General features: G+C 37.7%; 2 protein-coding genes across 4 annotated transcripts; both read right to left on the bottom strand.

Annotated features, from left to right (window-relative positions):
• Positions 1 to 37: 37 nt before the first annotated feature.
• Positions 38 to 4,326, bottom strand: LOC110376726 (serine/threonine-protein kinase VRK1). The gene is made up of 6 exons (XM_021335300.3): positions 3,984 to 4,326; positions 3,826 to 3,895; positions 3,242 to 3,438; positions 2,753 to 2,972; positions 2,285 to 2,458; positions 38 to 2,200 (listed from the first exon to the last, which is right to left on the bottom strand). The coding sequence occupies exons 1-6, from the start codon at positions 4,200 to 4,202 to the stop codon at positions 1,452 to 1,454; spliced, it is 1,629 nt and encodes a 542-aa protein (XP_021190975.3). The 5' UTR covers positions 4,203 to 4,326; the 3' UTR covers positions 38 to 1,451.
• Positions 4,327 to 5,302: 976 nt separating this feature from the next.
• On the bottom strand, positions 5,303 to 15,136 carry LOC110376727 (protein spaetzle 4). 3 transcript variants are annotated; one of them, XM_021335302.3, is made up of 7 exons: positions 14,982 to 15,136; positions 7,207 to 7,392; positions 6,753 to 7,089; positions 6,305 to 6,536; positions 6,005 to 6,166; positions 5,479 to 5,738; positions 5,303 to 5,332 (listed from the first exon to the last, which is right to left on the bottom strand). In XM_021335302.3, the coding sequence occupies exons 1-6, from the start codon at positions 15,009 to 15,011 to the stop codon at positions 5,480 to 5,482; spliced, it is 1,206 nt and encodes a 401-aa protein (XP_021190977.1). In that variant the 5' UTR covers positions 15,012 to 15,136; the 3' UTR covers positions 5,303 to 5,332; position 5,479. The 3 variants fall into 3 exon arrangements, with proteins under 3 accessions (XP_021190977.1, XP_021190978.1, XP_021190976.1); XM_021335303.3 differs by having other exon boundaries at positions 6,305 to 6,503; XM_021335301.3 differs by having other exon boundaries at positions 6,305 to 7,089.
• Between the last annotated feature and the right edge of the window lie 2,821 nt (positions 15,137 to 17,957).

Below are 17,957 nucleotides of genomic sequence, written 5' to 3'. Positions count from 1 at the left end.
CTAGGCTATATCTTGGAAACTTAATAAAACTACGGAATAAAGAAATACTGTTTATTTTACATAATTACCTACATATTGATCACACACAAATAATAAAACAAATGCATATCAACACCGAACCCGCCGTTAAAAATGTTCATTGTACAACACAACATCATTCAAACGTAACGATTGATCTCAACACATACAGACATCAACGAACCATAAAAACTGCAATTTGTGTTCAAATTAGACTGCAACACATACAAATTAACCGGTATTTTGAACCAACATTTCAATTAAAACCGCAAGACAATAATTATTTTAGTATAGTAAAATATGTAGATATTTAGTAAGTAATTAATCGTATGGTATTAGAAGCTGATTAAGTATATAATTGGGTGGGAAATCTAATACCGCGGTAAATATCACGCGTTTCCTGTCTTGTGAAATAGTTGTTTTTCACTAGACTGTATGTAATGCATAATTTTATCTTACACATGGGCTAAAACGCGTGAATATCCGCGACATCAGATTTTGACTAAAGCTCAAAAGAAACAAACAGATTGTAGTTAAAACCAATTACACTATTAAAATAATAAACTATTACGGTGGAAAACATTAATGATTAATTGATCAAACTATTTTGTGCACAATATAATCCTTTGTTCATTCATAGAATCAATAAATACATAGTAATATACTAATAGATTGGTAGTACATACTCTAGTTGTTTACTATGATATAATAAGTATATTATTGTTTTTTATATTAAAGTTATAATTAGGTTATAAAAATGGAAATATGTATACGATATTTTCTTAAGAATTATTTATCTCAGTTTTTTTTTGTTATGTAGTCTAGTAATCAGTACATGGTGAACAAAGGGATAAAGGACAGTGAATTACGTAAATTAATCTCGTTACCTACTGCAGCCGAATAGGTAACATTCTAGCTAAACTATTATAACTTAAAAGGTACAAGTTAAGTCATTAATTGGTAAAAGACACATTTATATTGCTTTATAACAGACTGTAAGATATTATGTTAGTTTGCTTTATGCTCTTGTCTGTATCCTAGAATCCAGTCTATTACCAATAAAATATCAAGGTATCTGGTAGATTATGTAAACATGTTAAAGCTAATTAAGTGGGATTACAATGTTTAATGGCACTGATTATAAATAACAAATCATTGTCAAATGTAGATTAGACCAGAAGTAGATTAGTTGGCATGTGAAAGTATCAACAAAGGCAAACATTCCAATCATGAGGCATTTTAAAATCACACAAAACCGAAACAATAATTATTATAAAGCAGTGTTAAAACAATTTTAGTGTATATTATTTGCTACGCACTTGCTTTACTTCTCTTTTTGAGAAAACAACATACCATCAACATTCCCCATACTTCACTTGTACAAACAAACATAGATTTTAAAATGTGAGCAACAGTACACCACCACATATAACTTACTTGGGTGGCGACCGTCCGTTTATAATAGTAGAAGAATCTTTCCACGACCTCGCTGGTTTCACAGCCGTTACTTTTTTCCTAACCACCCTTTTCACTATGACCTCTTCATTTGACAACAATTTTCTCTTAGGTTTAACCTTAACCTCTTTAATAGTGAAGGAGTCATCGAATATGTCTCCGCTTGAGTTTATGGAGCGACTGTTGTCGCCGACAATCTCACAGATAGGACTGTCAAACGATACATGTCTGGAGGTGTTGATTCTCGGACTATATCGTTTCTCAATGGACGTCTGTGTGGCGATGTTGTTGTGGTTGAGTTTAGCGGGGGGCGTGGCCTCCGGGTTCATCTTTGTCTTCTTAACCTTGACCAGGACAGCTGGTTCTGAAGATTTCCTTTTAACCTTTTTCTTGGTTTCCTTCTCTCGCTCTGGGACCTTATTTTCCGAATCCACATCAGCAACTACCTTTGGTTTCCTTCCCCGTTTCTTTGGCACATCACCATTCTGCTTGCTAACCTTCACAGGTACTTCTGCTTCGCCTTCAGAACCGTCACTATCTTCTGCAATGACTCTGGTTCTGCCTTTGACAGGAGATTTAGTTCTTTTGGACGAAAAGTCTAAGGTACTATTTCTAGTCTTGCCTTCATTCTTTAGGTAGTCCTCAAAGAGTTTCCGGCACTTTTTGTAATCTGGGACTTCTTTAGGTTTCATAGTGTTTATGTATTCAAAGAATTTGATGAGAGCCTCTGTAAGAATACAAAAAAATAATGATAAACTTATTAATTCACTTGTTTTTTTTCTTAACCGTAATATACTGAAGTGATACTAACCAGGTACAGCACTAGAGTGGTTTTTGATGTTGGTCCTGACATCCTTCATGAAAGTCTCCTTCATGGACTGCACAGTTTTGGGTTGCTTGAGTGACTTCTCCCACGGCAGCTCTCCAGTCAGCCACTGCAGCATGTTGTAGCCCAGAATCTCAAGGTCACCACGCATTGTGGGTTCTGGAGGATAAATAGGTAACAGTAAAACATATTGCTCCATAGATATACATATACATTATTGACTTCTGTAATATATTTTAGTGTATAGAAACTTTAATCTATGTCATTATCACTTCCTATGCACTAGCCACTGCGATAAGTGGTACTTGTCCCGGAAATGATAATGGATAACCTCATCCTGTGGCTAAAAGTCCTCGTGCAACCCATCATGACTACGCACTAAGAGGATGCATCAAAAATTAGAAATATTTTTCAAGAAAAAAATGTAACAGTCTTTAATAAAGTTCTTGTTACCTCCTAAATGTGCATCTCTGCTAGTATACTCAATGGTGCCATTGTGTGCACTCTTAGGGTCTGGGTTGAATGCCTGGCCCTCTTTCAATCGCGTGGCTAGACCAAAGTCCACTAGGTACACCTGGTTCTTGGCATTCTTCTTCAGGCCGAGTAACATGTTGGCACCTTTGAGGTCAGCGTGAACGTAACCGCGGCTGTGTATATACTCCAGCACATCTAGCTGTAAGAAGAAAATGTAGGCTTATATTACTTGTTTGGCATAAAGGAGAAAAAAATATTAATTTTGTGTCTAGAATAGCCTGTTGTTTTTATTTTGCCAAGGACATGCTGATGAAAGACATATACTTAGTGAAAAAAAACAATAGGATTCAACACAAGTAGCTCTGCAGTAATTGCAACACAAAATTCGTTTTTAACTTGATACAACTGCTGAATATGACTTTAACAACACAATTTGATGCTACCATAAGCTCTATTAAAAGTATTTACCATTTGTAAGCCTAATTGGAAGACAGTTGCTGGCTGGAATGACTTTCCGGCCTCAGTGAAGAGGCTCCACACATCTTTACCAAACCGCTCCATGACTAGGTATCTATACGTCATTCCGTTACACTCGTGGGACCCCTTGCCAAAGAATGTTGGCATGCCCAGACTTGACAGCTTTTTGCTTTGCATGAATTTGGCAACTGAAATATTTAAAATCATAAGAAGCTAATATGGAATTGTAAATTAAGTGCTTCAAGCTTTTCAATATGATAAGGCAAATGAGTACAACAAAAATCTATATCATCCATATTGTGGTAGCAAAAACCTGAACAATGGTAGTGAAACAATTGTTGGAGATATTTACTTTAACAGATTGTGTACATTAGCAGCATACTAATTAATACAAAAAGGTCATTATACTTTAAATTGCCATATAACTTTGGAAATAACCAATGAGTTGCCATAAAGTTTGCCAAAAACTGATGTGGTAAGTGACATAAAATATAGTATTCTATTACAGGGAATCATTATTGGATGTATTTTTCTTATAACAATAATTATCAAGCAAAATAATGTTGTTTACTTACTATCATCTTTATTGGCATTCCTGAGATAGAAATTGATTTCAACGAAAAGCGGCCCATTCTCATGTGGTTCCTGTTAAAATAAATCACAACACAGTATATTATTTGCTTATTTAGATAGGTTATAATACTGTTTTTGTGCAAATGTTAAGTTCGCTTACGATTTTGATTGCATAGGGGTAATCTGATCCTTTGGTCTTCAATGTGTGGTCACAGGCAGAATATATTTCTCCGAAGCCTCCGACACCAATTGAGGGTCCTATCCGCCATTCTTTCTTGAAGAGATTGTCTTTTATAATTTCTCCTGTAGGGATAGGAGCAGGCATCTTGTAGCCTGCAGCTTTTCGTTTCGGCGCTGCTTTTTTTACTCGCCCGGCCATTTTTACTAAATATTTTTCGGTCCTTTTAATACACAGACATTTAACGGCACTACAAGTTAAGAAAATTATAGTTGAAAATCGTTGGAACTAACTAAATAAATAATATTCAACAATTGAACCGAACCACAGACTACTATGAACCGAACGTATACGACGCTACCGTTGACTTTGACTTTGACTTCTTCTGACAGCACTTTGAATGATTTTGATACAGATGACATAGAAAGTGAAGCCAGGGTGGCCAGGGAGTAAAAATCATAGAACTAATGGCCGTTGCGTTTTCGTTTTGCCTAATGATCTTGATAACTAATAATACTCGACTCTTGGCTTGTGTTTATCTTATTAGATAAGATTGATAAGATGGGAAAATTTTCCTTTTAATGATTACGTTGATGAAAGCTTTTTGTATTTATATTTTTATTTAATTTTTACCTGCGTAGTGTCTACTATAAGCATTGCGTGTCTGATGAACTTAGAGATCTAATCTAACTGTTTTCAGTTGAGCACGGAAGTAACATTAGATAAATGAATGTAGGGTCAGTATTTATAAGGAACTGTGTAACTCTGTACCTACCTCTACGAACCGGTGAAGAATCAGGTGGAAATTGTACATACCTACGGTCTTATGCTCATCATGCACTTGGCTCATACACGTTTCTTGTGCATGGATAGGTAGATAGGAACTAGGGACAAAGATTTCGCTAACAGACTTAAATGACTAATATGTATGTACTAAGGGATACAATTCTGGAGCAATTAAAACAGAGACATATTATAAAAAATATATCTTTATTGAAAATATTCTTTAATATAAAATCAACGCGTACCATTATGTTAACATTTTCACTAGCCTTACAAAATAAGTGTTATATTTTATAAAACTATTTATTTAATTACAACTAAATTATTTTATTTACATTTATTAAACTATCCAGAGAAATAACAATTAAAATAATTTAACTCGGCATGAAAGAATCACGAATAAATAATAAATTAAAGTGATAAACGTAATATGGGCACAACAACATAAAAAAAACTGTTTAAAAATTGATTCTAAAAAAAATCCTGGTGGGCTGCCATAAAAAATAATAATCTTCCGCTTTTTGTAGTCAGTCTGATTGAAATTAAATCTGAAAAAGAAAAATTAATTGTTACTTTCAGTAATTTTTAAAAATTACCACTATGAATCAGGGAGTGATTGAGATTTTTAAATTTAATTCATTTTCTCTTTCTTTTACTTGATAATTAAAAGAATTTGCAATGTATGGACACTTACATTAAAACAAATCATCTTCGTCGCCATACGCCGACATGGAATACCAATCTCTCGCCACGTCTTCATAGATGACCCTCTTGACTTCCTCGTCGTACTGCGGGTGCAGTATCCTGGGAGACCTGGCGCGGAACTCCAGAGGCACGTCGTAACACTTGCAGACGCAGCAGGAGGGGAATTTGAACCACTCCGCGAAGATGCCACGGCACTCGTTGCGAGGGTCGTACGCTAAGAGTCGGTGCAGACGGAACTGTTGCTCACATCTGGAATGGGGTTAGAAAATCATACCATGAATGAATATGGAAAAACAAATTGCGGTTACATTTCATGGATCAAAATTAATCTTGCACGGTTTAGATAAGCTTGCCATAGTTGATCAGTATGTTCTGAAAGCCTATAGGATCTGCGTGTACGTCAATACATCAAAATATTTTATACTATATAAGTAAAACGACGGCAGTTAGCAGCCCGAAAGTCTGATATGTCCATAAATCATATTGTAAAAAAAAGAATGAAAGTGATATCGTACCTGCATCCCTCCCGGCAGTACATCTGCTTGCGCTCGTGCACGCAGGTCTCCAGGTGTATGTACTGTTCGTAGGGGTACATGTTCAGCAACGCCAGCTGCTCGCCGCGTGTGCTGTTTGCCCAGAATGGAGCCGCTATCTGCTCCTTCGACTCGCACGCGTTACTGGAATATTACAATGTATTTATCAGTATTTTATACTTCTTTTAGCACAGTACTAGTTTTGCTATTGTTAGAGACCTTGCATTACACTCCACTAGGTCAATATACGTGAAAATTAAAAAATGTGGGAACAAAACTTACGCTCCTCGTAACTTGATGACGGACGGCCTCATTGTCTCCTGATGCTGTACCGGCTTTGGGTGGAACTCCTCCTTCTTATCTGACACTTTAGTATCAATCCGGTCGCTTATCTTGACTTTCTCATGCTCCGAGAACAGGAGCGTCGGCGGTAACGTCGAGGTGTCAACGTTCATCGGTCGCCAGGCGTCCTTCCCCGCTTCTGTCGTAGAGTCATACTCGTCAGTTGTAGTCTCTGTAGTATTAATACTTTCTGTAGTAGTCGCATTTTTGTCTGTACTATTCTTTGACTCACTAACCGCCTCAACTTTAGTATTACCGGAAAACTTTGGGTATATGCTATTAGTTTCAATACTTTGTTTTATAACAGTCTCTAAAGTAATAACATCTGGTTCTAAGTTATTTATTTCTATATTCGCTATGCTTTCAAGTTTTGTTTTATATGATATACCTTTTTCATTTACCGTTTCGTTGCTCATCTCAGTTTTGGTGCCGTTGTCCGTGTTGCTCATTTTTGTTTGGTTCGTATCTAAAGGTTTCACTTTGAGTGTGTCATTGTCTAGTTTTTTGTTCTTCTCGCTATTGATTGGTCTGAAGTGTGGTTTGTCTCTCATGGCACGTCCTTGACTCATTTTGGTGTACATCATCTTGGTTTTGATGATGTCCTCTGCAAAGTCTGCTGATTTCCCGTCAAAGTCTTCGTCATCTTCATCCTCTATGAAGTTTTCTAATTCTGCTTTTATTATTGATATTTGACGTTCCTCTCCGTACATTCTCCTCATCAGGCCCTGGAATTATTCAAACCCTGCATTAGATTTAAGTACATTTAGGTTCTCCAAAAGATTTGCGAGCAGCATATAAGCGTTAGCTGAACCATAACAAAAATGCGTTATTTATCTACCCACCTGATTCTCCCTAACGAATCTCCTGATGGAATGCCAGGGGTAGTTCTTGCCGGGCGTGGTGCAGTAGTTGTGCTTGGAGAGGTCGCAGGGGGCGTCGGGCAGGGCGCGGCCGCGGCTGCCGCGGTTGGGCCGCGCACACGCCGACGAGTAGTCGAACCCCGCGCTCTGCCCTGCTGTCCATGTCGCCTGGAATATAAGGATTAAAGAGTTTTTGAGACTGGTTTAGAGAACTGGTATAAATGGTGAGAAAGTGTTATATGCAATGTAAGGAGCTACGTTATTGCAAGGATATTCTCTATATAGATTATGACACTTCCTGCCTCCTTGTGGTTTTTCATCGGCAAAATTATAATATCCATTTCAAACTCATCAATATAACGAAATCCGACAAACACATATTTAAATATTACATGAGTATTCTTCGATTACTTGGTACTATTAGATGTGTAGATTTGGTCGCGTCGTAAGTAGGTGAGGCACCTGTTTCGCGCCGTGAATGAAAGTTACGCCCACAGACGCATTAGCATTGTAAATGGTATTGTTTCAATTTGTGTCTCGTCTCAATTATTGAGCGCCTAAACTATATCATTAGGAGGCTACGTAGGTGTTCGTCTTGCAGGAAGACACTGCAGTATGATAAATGCTTTGAGTATCGTTTTAGTTTCTGAGAATAAAAAATATTTATGTAACACACTTGTTGCGATAGAAATAATAATTAACATATTGCAGAATTCACTGGAAATTCTCTGAATCACTTTTTCTGCCGAAAAGTTTCCTTAACTTAGTAGCAACGTGCCTACATAGATGTTTTAATTCTTAGCTATCATATTAGGGAAACCTTTCACTATTTAATAGTAACGCCAGGATTGTGAGGATGGACTGAAAACTCCTTTCCATCAGATCATCTGCTGAATTTTACCCAACCTCAACAACAACAAGCCGGCCCAACAGCCCATATAATATTTTGATTACATATTTAATAGACTTTACTAAAGGTTGACCGTACTTATTCTCACCTAAGTGAGCGTTAAAACGATGACGTCAAACAATGATAGTCCAAAAAATATAGGCAAGTCAGTCAGTTACCTGTGTGTATCGGTGCTACTAGGCAATGGGTTAATAACCTCCCACTATTTAACTATTGCTTCTCTTTATTCCGTAAGACACAGCGTACTCTCCGCGTCTATCAATCGCCGGTTTATAGCCAAGTCAATAAATACGCCAAATTGATAGCGCATCGGTGAGTAGTTAGTAGCGGGATTTATGATCAAGCTTTACCTAACTTGTAATGTATCGGTTACAGCCTAACCCCAATTACTTAAGTATTACTTAGCTTCCATGAATAGATCTTCAGAGTCATATGCGGATATAAATATTTTGTGCATTTACAAGATATATAACGTAGAATGTGTGTACACACCTTTTAGCAGGCATGGCTTGCTTAGATGCATCAGCATGGGTAGCCTCAGAGTCAGGATTTTTCCTTATGAGCATTGTAAGTAGCAGGTTTGGATGTTAGGTAACCCTTTGTGATTGTCATCAGTGAAGATGACAATATCTTGCATAGTGTTGGTGTAAACTGACTGTGTAATCCTGGCATATTTCTGACCGACCATTCGGCCTGTGAGATGTTATAGTTTGGTTGGCTATACTTTAACACATAAGTTTTTCGAGAAAGAATCGAGAAGTAGCAAAAAACAATCGTGATCTGCCACACTAATCCGGATTGAGTCAACTTTTTCTCGACAGACACTTTATCATTGCACTTTTTGTGATCCGTCAACTTAAACCACTACTTACTTAACTGACAAACGGATGTGGAGCAGAGCCGTGGGCGATCGCACGTCGCTTAATGAGATCCTAGCCGTTTTCACTTTTGCACGGCGAACTTTCTACCTACTCTCTTCGACAAACTCACGTACACACTGTTTAGGGGTGCAGTTGCGTAAGACAGATTATCAACACCTCTAGATATGGATGCATGAGTAATCGTAGAGGTGCTAAAGAGAAAGTCCGTGAGGCCATTGATAGGTTATCGAATGATTGTCAAGGATGTTCTAATATGGCAGGATTGCAAATGTTACATTTCCGTAACGACTATTGGTACGGGTTGATGACGGTATTACTTTGGATTATTGCTCAAGATTTGAAACGAAGGCAAAATCAACATGCTAGCTGAAATATTTTCACTTTTCGTGAAAATTCTTCGACAGAACAATTATTTTTAGCAATATTTAGGAAGGTGTCGGTGCCTACTCTTTTAGATCATATTTATTGCATGTCTAGTTTGCCCTATTAAATAACTGCTCCTGCACCGAGATGCCTGCCTACTCGTTTCTGGTTCCATAATCTATTCCCTCAAGACTCGAGTTGCAGGAGATTAAGTTGCTTATAAATATACACCTGGTTACATATTTCAGATTGAAACCATCAATCACGACATTGTCCCGTATGTTTAACCATTAAAATTCTGACAAAAGCTAATGTTACTTGTTAACCTCGATAGTGAACGAAATGAAGATGCTTATGACAATGATCTTGCCCAAAATCGCTACGTGTAGGCACGGCGGTACCGTTAGCAAAACAAACTACGCCGGTACCTGTGTGGGCTTTATATTAAATTGATTTGTATTTGTAGGTCCTAAGACCTGAGGAGTAAGCATTTCTTAGTAACTGAAAGGCTTAATGGGAGATTTAATGTTGGGAAATGCGTTGGAGTATTTTAATCCATTAAGGCAAGTTGAAAAATACTGGGTATACCTAGTATAATTAAATTTAGAGCTAAACTTTGCCATCGGGGTTAGCAAGTCATCTTAAGGGCGGGTTTTATTATACGTGTACATGTATATTTTTCTTATTTTGATTCTCGAGAGTTGCGAGACTCTCCTTGCGACTCTCTACCACAACAACTACGAGAAATGTGTATGGAGAAATGTTTTACGCGACACGTTATCAGACCATTCCACATTAGCACTATGTACTTCAGTCAGATCCTATCACAACGTGTACGCATGCACCTATATGCTGTACTTTCCTCGCGACCCAATTAGTTTTCAAAGGTTAACGATTATTACAATAATTAGAGGTTATACCGTAACGCAGAGCAAGTTGTGACAGGTTATCTCCGTCTGCCAGTCGAACCAGTTTCATAGCTTGTTCATTTTTACGACTGCCTCGTGGTTCTGCCATCGTAAATCTTTTTGAGCTGCTGATTAGTAAATTAACCTGGCTTCTTGGGGGTTTTCTAGAAAACCATTGATTGTAAGGCCTTTTGTAAGGAGCTCAAATGAGTTCAACTTCCACATAGTTAAGGAAACTCTCAGCAAGCGCTAAAGCAGAAAGCAAATTTATTTCTACACCGAATTTGAATATTATAAAGCTGACTAATATAGTTCCACTGAAACAAGTTTGCTTTCCCAAGCCAATGAGTTCTAGCAACAAGCAGTCCGTCTGTGGACGATTTATAAGCTATTGGCTTTCAGCCAGCACGTAAAGTATACGTGACCCATCCTGAGAAAGATGCATCGCGTGAAACAGTTCCATTGGCATTAGCATAATCGTGACCATTTCCTCTCAGCTCTGGTAAACAAAGGAAACTAGAACTTCTAATGCTACAGAACTGACTGATTTAACCTGCATTTGATTTGAAAGGGCGGCATCTCATTCCGTGTTATAAGGAGGATCGGCGATTGCGAGGTTGTAAGGCTAATCCCAAGTTTGAAAGTAGCCGATTAAATCTAGTCTTTGCTGTATACAGCTGAGAGGGCTAGGTTAGATTTCAAACCTTTATAATCCTTGCAAAATCATGAGTCACTGAATTCTATGTATAACAAATAGAAGACATTGTGACGTTCTCAATTTTGCGATCTCAACTGACTTCACAGTGTTAGAGATCTCAAAAAGCTATCTTCAATTGATTCAGTCATCAAAATCAAAAGTTTTCTTAAAACTTTTAGCACATCAAGATCACTATCTTCGCACGGGCAGTCAAAAAGTCATAACAAATTAATATAAATTTTAAAAGGCGCGACGAAAAATTTGAAACGTTAGATATAATCAGTTGGTCGCAATGGCGGACGGACAGGCATGCAAGTGAAAGTGACTGATTGTATTTAGGAGCAGGTTATATGACGTCACCACGCGTGGCTATTTGTTATCTGATCGAGTGGATAGAGTGACGTCACAACTTGGATAAGGATCCTGAGGTAAGGAGCTAGTTAGGGAAAGTCAAGTAGGTACTTCTCTGCTGATAAATTCTTAAAATTCTGGACAGGTACTCTTTTGCAGCACACAATAAAGTTGAAATATGTACTCGTTAGACACACCATATGTTTTCGTTGGTGTAGCTTTTCTAGATAGCTGTTCTTCAAGATAAAACAGAAGTCGTTATCTTTATTTGCAATTCTACGGAGAACGAAAACATCTTATTAAAATTCAATATGACCATACAGTAGCTGTAACGTGGTCAGGTTGTGGTCAAAAAAGTTCAAAACAACAAACAAATGTTGTTAGTGGTAGACAAAACGGGGTTATTACCCAACTGAGCTCGTACGTCGGTGAAATCAGCGTGGCCGAACTTTCCCCGACGTGTGGCCCACCTGACGTAAATCACGATTTTCTCGACCGTCGTTATCATTCGTTATGCTGGTTATGTCATTGTAAACACTGTTTAGAGCTGTGCTAATCTACACTTGACATTGTTGGTCGTTTTGGCAATTTTGAGATTTTTTGTGCCGTACCGTTGTGTCGCGATTATGTGGCATGCGGGTTTGATTGTGGGTTATTTGTTATGTGCATAATTTGCAAGTTTTGTGTCCTTTAGTATCTTCGAAATTTCGCTCTTAGTCCTATCCTTTTCATATAGTCCACACAATTCGTAACTCGACTAAAGAGCTTTGACTTTGACCTCTTTATTAATTGAATTGTATTTGCTGAAAGACTACAGAAGAAGATTTACAGAAGTTACTACATAAGTGAAGAGTATGGTCTCTCAAAAGCTTAAAAATGTCCATTGTCCAGTATTTCCTACCGAACCAATAACCTAATAAATTGTGTCCCACTTGTGCGATATTACTAAGAAACAATCAAAGTTATTTGCATTGCAATGGCGCCGCCGTTTTTATAGGCATAGTGGTCGCCACATGAATTTTAAAAGTACGAAATCGTTGGGCCCCAGTTTTGTGAATAAGATTTATTAATTTGATGTTTAGAATTTCTGAGAGCCGGAAATTTACCACACTACTTAGGTACGTACTTAAAGAACTTATAAAATTTTGAAGGCAGTCTTCATATTTAATGGGTTTTATATGTGGCTATTCCTCCACCCACATTTCAATATAACTTTTGATTTCAACTCTTGCTTGCTGCTAACGGTCGAAATCTTATGGACTTTATAGCACTTACGGAGAGCTGTAGAGCTTGATTTTACATGAACATTAAATCTAGGAGGCACCCAGCAGTCTCAGTGCCTAAGACAAGGCCAGTAACGCAATCATCATCAATCAATAATATATTTACAGCTGCTATAATGTGAATTTTAATGATACCTATTCCATGTGAGCTATCATAAGATACTGAGTCGATAGGTTAACGATCTTTGAATTTTGTTGTAAGTGTAACGTACACATTTTGCAGCTAGACAGTCCACGTGCAAATGACTAAGCAGGGTCAAGCTACCCTGATGAAAATAATAGTGATGCACAGTGGTTTATTGTTTCGATACAGCATAGTTTTTAAACTGCCCCTAATAAGTATGTGAAGGAAACTGAAGTTTGTTTACGTATACATGATGATGTCGTCGACGATCTTATAAAGTGTACTTTGGCAATTGTCTGACGATAGACACCTGACGACTATAGACACTACATATACCTAGTTGCCAAAAATATAAAGATAAAGGCAGTTAAGTTTTCACTAGTGCACTATGTGATTTTATACTTGACTCTCCCTATATGAAAAGAAGTACAGATGCATCATCATTGCCACACATAAGTTGTAGTACTCAGTACAATACCTTTAGATGCAAGTTAGTTAACGCAGTCGGCTTCGTGTAAAGTGGGCAAGTGGAAACGATGGATCAATTCATTCAAAGAAGGCACATTTGCTAGTGCAAGTGCACTTTATTATGATTACAATGCCAAAGAATTTAGATTACAATCTTCAATATAGTAAAAAATTCTTCACAAAATCCAGAGTATAATTCCATGCTCTAAATGAGATTAATATTTTTTAACAAAAATGTAATCTGTATCCAATTATATCAGTTAACACGATAGTCAAAGCGGCGTCAGTTTCACGGCAAAGACTTACTCGTAATTGTAAAGAGTTTGCTGTTTCGACTTAATTGAGTACGACACTAAGGTTGTCACTATCTTTTCAGCTATACATACAGGGCAGACTAAATCTACGATTTTAGGAGTCGTAAAAAATATAGAAAAATGTTATACATTGATCTGCAATCGATAGGAATGAATCTCGCGATCACTCATCTATATTTATACAGTGTGGTTCATAAAGTACGGTTAGCAGCCCTACACGGTACGGTTTGTGTGAAAAGCAATTAAAGTGGGTGAGGCACCCGGCCCGCTTCCCACGCAGCTGCTCTTGTTGACGGTACCGCTCGTCCTGGTTCGCTTCACTTTATACTACTTTTTTCAACCTTGGACTTGCCATCTTAGAATACGTAGGTTTAACAGGAAGCTTTCATTTTTTCTTAAAGGAACAAACCAACCTTTTTCCTGGTCATCAAAATTTCATATTTCTAGCTTTTGTTGAAGAGATTCATAATTCATATCTTAATAGCCTCATAAATTATTTACTTTTCTAGAGATCCGAGATTCTTATCTGAAGCACCGCCTGTTTGGTTTTTGCATAATTTTGTATTATATTAGACCACTGTTTTTGTTTTTTTAGCTAGCCCAGTCATAAAGTCTAAAATAGCTGTGGATTTAAAATACAATTTTAGAGATTGATTTGAAACCAGTAGGTGGTACGAAAATAGGAGTAGTTATTTATGACTTGAGTTTCCTAAGGATGTTTTGAAAGAGCCTGGTCTAACATTCAGTTCATTTGACAATACACCAATGTCTAATTGTTTAGCTCATTACAGCCCACTTACAGGTTACCGGCGGCTGTTTGACAACAATTGTTCGCAGTCGGTTCACTAACCTCCTGATCTTCGGACACCATTTAAATATTCTGCTTGTTATCTCTAATTATATTATTACCATGTTTTATGTGTTTATTGGTGGGAGTTTCTGTGGTTTCTTTGGTAAGCTCTAATTTAGTACCTAATTAGTGACACCAAAGACGTAATGGAGCGACCATACCCTCCAATTTGTCAATGGTCCGTAATGAACTGAATATAGAATTCTGATCAAGTATGATCACAATTAATGTTTTAAAACGATAACTTTCCATGATGGTTACAACTTTATTCCGTAACAGTTGTCTAGCCAATTTTGTAGATGCCCTCGTTTTGAAGAGACGTACAATTTTTGCGCGCTAAAACACGTTCTATCAATACTATCAATTGGGATAATCATTAAAACGATAGCTACAATGGCCAACTGTTTTTTGTAATAGTTCTGAACATTTGGATTCTCAGTACTATTTATCCGCAGATCGTAAAGATCTAATGAAACACTCCAGTTCCGAGCCGTCAAACATACCACCTTAATCTTCTTGAAACTGTAACCCTACATTAATCACACGTAGCATCCATTTGCAAAGAGAGAGCACCCTCCATTAACACTTTTAACGTAATTAGCACTCACCACAAACAGAAAGGCGATAGCAAACCGCATTTCGCAGCCTAACGAACTTTCACTGCGTACGCGCTTACGATCATCGTGGAGCCGACCGGCCGTCACCACGGTTGCTCACCGACTAACTTTCCCATCGCCAATCTCAAGGACTGCATCTGTTGCACTTTTCGATGTCAAACATGGTCCTTGAAAGGTTGCTGGTGCACTTTTATGGGTTTTACGAGCGATTTCCGAGGAAGCCGCCGGTGTAGCGCCGCCGCCGCGCTCGTGATCTGAATTCACGGCTCGGGAACAGCCGCTTATCAACTGAACTGTTTAAGCTCTGGAACTTGGACATTTTAATCAGCTGAGCATAAGGGTACTGTATTTTATGATAGTTGTATATCGGTTTACACCAAATAAGAGGTAAGAGATGCTGAATTGTAACTGGTCACGCTACGCCTATGCCAGTGTGTTAATTAACCAGTTTTGAAGGAAACATGACGATGATGATGAAAATGATGTTGTTATTGGTTGTGTGTCATGTCTCGTGTGCAAAGTATAACATCATTTATTTTTGATTGAGATAATCATGGTATAATTAATGGCAGTACAGCTTCATATCAATACGTTCCACTCATACCGATCAATATCTTACTCAACAGAACTATCAATCAATTTCTAAACTCATATAAAACAGCGTTGCATTAAAGAATTCGCAGCGACCAATCATCAATCATTATAATTTCTGTTATTTCACGGTATTAGATACACAAGAGCATCGCGTTACATTGCAAATTCACACGATATAAAAATTAGGTTTCGTTTGCTGCCGAGAAAGAGTGTGTGCTATTGAGTGGGTCAGTCGAGTAATCGTTTGCCAGCCACTGTCTGTTGCCTCTCTCGTTCTTGCACAGAGCACGTGTGTATGAGTGAGGGAGACGGAGCGCAAGCGCGTGCGCCGCACCGTTATCCCGCGACGATATCTTGAATGAAGATGGTGTTTTCTCCCGCGCCAAAACAAAGGCGCCCAAGACTTGCCTTTAAAAACGAAAGGTGCACTAATTGAGTTAATTGAATGCGTTTCATTTATGTCGACTTCATTATAGCGTTGGTGGCCATTTTAATTGCTCGCTTACTGTTGTAGTTTTTTTGCTGTCGGTACAGTTTGTTGTATTTCGGCTTGCGGTTTAGTTAAAGGCTGTTAGGAATACATTGTGGTGCTACCGGGAATATCGTGAAGATAATGAATAAAAGTAGTCGTGTGTAGTACATTTAGATGTAAATGTATGTAGTCAATACTTTCCCGGAGGAAGTTTCCTTCAGTTAGGTAACGACTGCGCCAGGAAGGGAAATAGAAGACGGTGTAATGTATGCTGCTTCCTTCCTATTACCTTACTTACTTAATAAGAATAGGCAGTTTAAAAAGTGGAGCGTACAGAGGTGGATAGTAGCATCTACATGATTGAGTGTAGACCTTTTTAACGTTGAAACAGAAATAAAAGCCAATTGTTTTATTAATACTTCGTAGTTTAAGAAGCAATGACAACACGGAAGGGTTTCAGTATTGCTAGATACTGGCACTCCTTCAATACGCCACTCTCCAATCTTAATAAATATCCCAATCTTGGATGTATGGAATGTAAAATAAGGGGTATTACGTGGTATATCACATAAATATCAACTTGTCGATTTGGACATAAGTTATGGTCTTGAAGTCTTGATGTGTTCTTGAGTGTAAATAATTACTTTCAAGAAGCTCGGCGGGTATGTGTCTCTATACGATATTGCAATGTTCGGTTCACGGTCCTCTGTTGATATTTTAAGATTTCTAGTTTAGGGAACTAGTTAAGATATTTGTCTGAAGGAGCTATGTTGTCTCTTTGAGAAGTCTCATCATAATTTTTCTTCAGATAATTCATACTAACTCAAAATTTTAAAAAGCGTGGGAGAGTCTTAATTCACACTGTCTTTCCAAAAGCTAATATTGAAGTAGTACTGTTGATTCTTTGTACTGCCTACATTTTAGCAATAATTAATTGACTAAACATTAAAGGCGAATGAGCGTCTAGCGAACGTCTGAATTCTAATGTAAACAGACCCACTTTCCTTGTTAGAGCACCATTCGTTACGGCTGTTACGGGTCCACAGACGGTTTTTATTCCGTCGAGGTCTGTATTAAGATTGTTCGACATTAAAATTAGAACTTTTTATTCAAATGAACCTAATGACCTCTTAGACGTAACTTGACTGTATTTTAAATCAAACACAGTAAAGTAGCGGCTATAAACAATGGTAACTTGATAGGTAATCCCTTAATACAAAACTGTGACAACTTAATGGCAAAGAAGTGTGACATTGTAACTCAAGCGGATTAATTTCTTACTTACTTACCTCATTGGGTAGGGTCGGAAAACTTTATGTGGAAGTTTATGATTTCCTTTCCTCTTGTGCTGCCGTAAACGCCGCTGTGCCAAATTCCCATATACCACGTAGGTACCTGTATAACATCTTAAGATCCCAAGAGTACATGTAAGTGGGTACCTACTACCTAAACAGTTATTTAATACATTATAATTTTTACCGTATTTTGCAGCTTAACTTGCTAACAATATCTGCCTACTTACATAGGGTCCAACAATTCGCACTGATCGGAAAGGTAGGAAATAACAACTAGAGAAAATATTCTACAACGTAAATATTGTTTAAGTTTAACTGAGTGTAAAAGTCCATGATAGGCTGGCGTTTTAACCTACTTAAAATCGAGTGTGAGCTTTGTAAACGTAAAGCGTAAACGTTGAAATGAAGACGTAAACAGTAATTAAGTAGTTACTTAGCCTGTGTTTAGTGTTAGGCTTCTATTTGACGATGTCATTTGGCGTAACAAGGAGCCTTTAAACGGCGCCGATGCTAATTATCTTAATGAATTTCTTGAGTGCGTAAGACATCTATAGAAGGAGTCGGTAGAAGGTTGCTTGCTTAGTCTTTCAGTGTAGGGAAAAACTT

Source organism: Helicoverpa armigera, chromosome 18, assembly GCF_030705265.1.
Source record: "Helicoverpa armigera isolate CAAS_96S chromosome 18, ASM3070526v1, whole genome shotgun sequence".
Taxonomy (NCBI): Eukaryota; Metazoa; Arthropoda; class Insecta; order Lepidoptera; family Noctuidae; genus Helicoverpa; species Helicoverpa armigera.
Note: the sequence above shows the minus strand (reverse complement) of the source record. Positions and strands in the feature narration are given on the sequence as shown.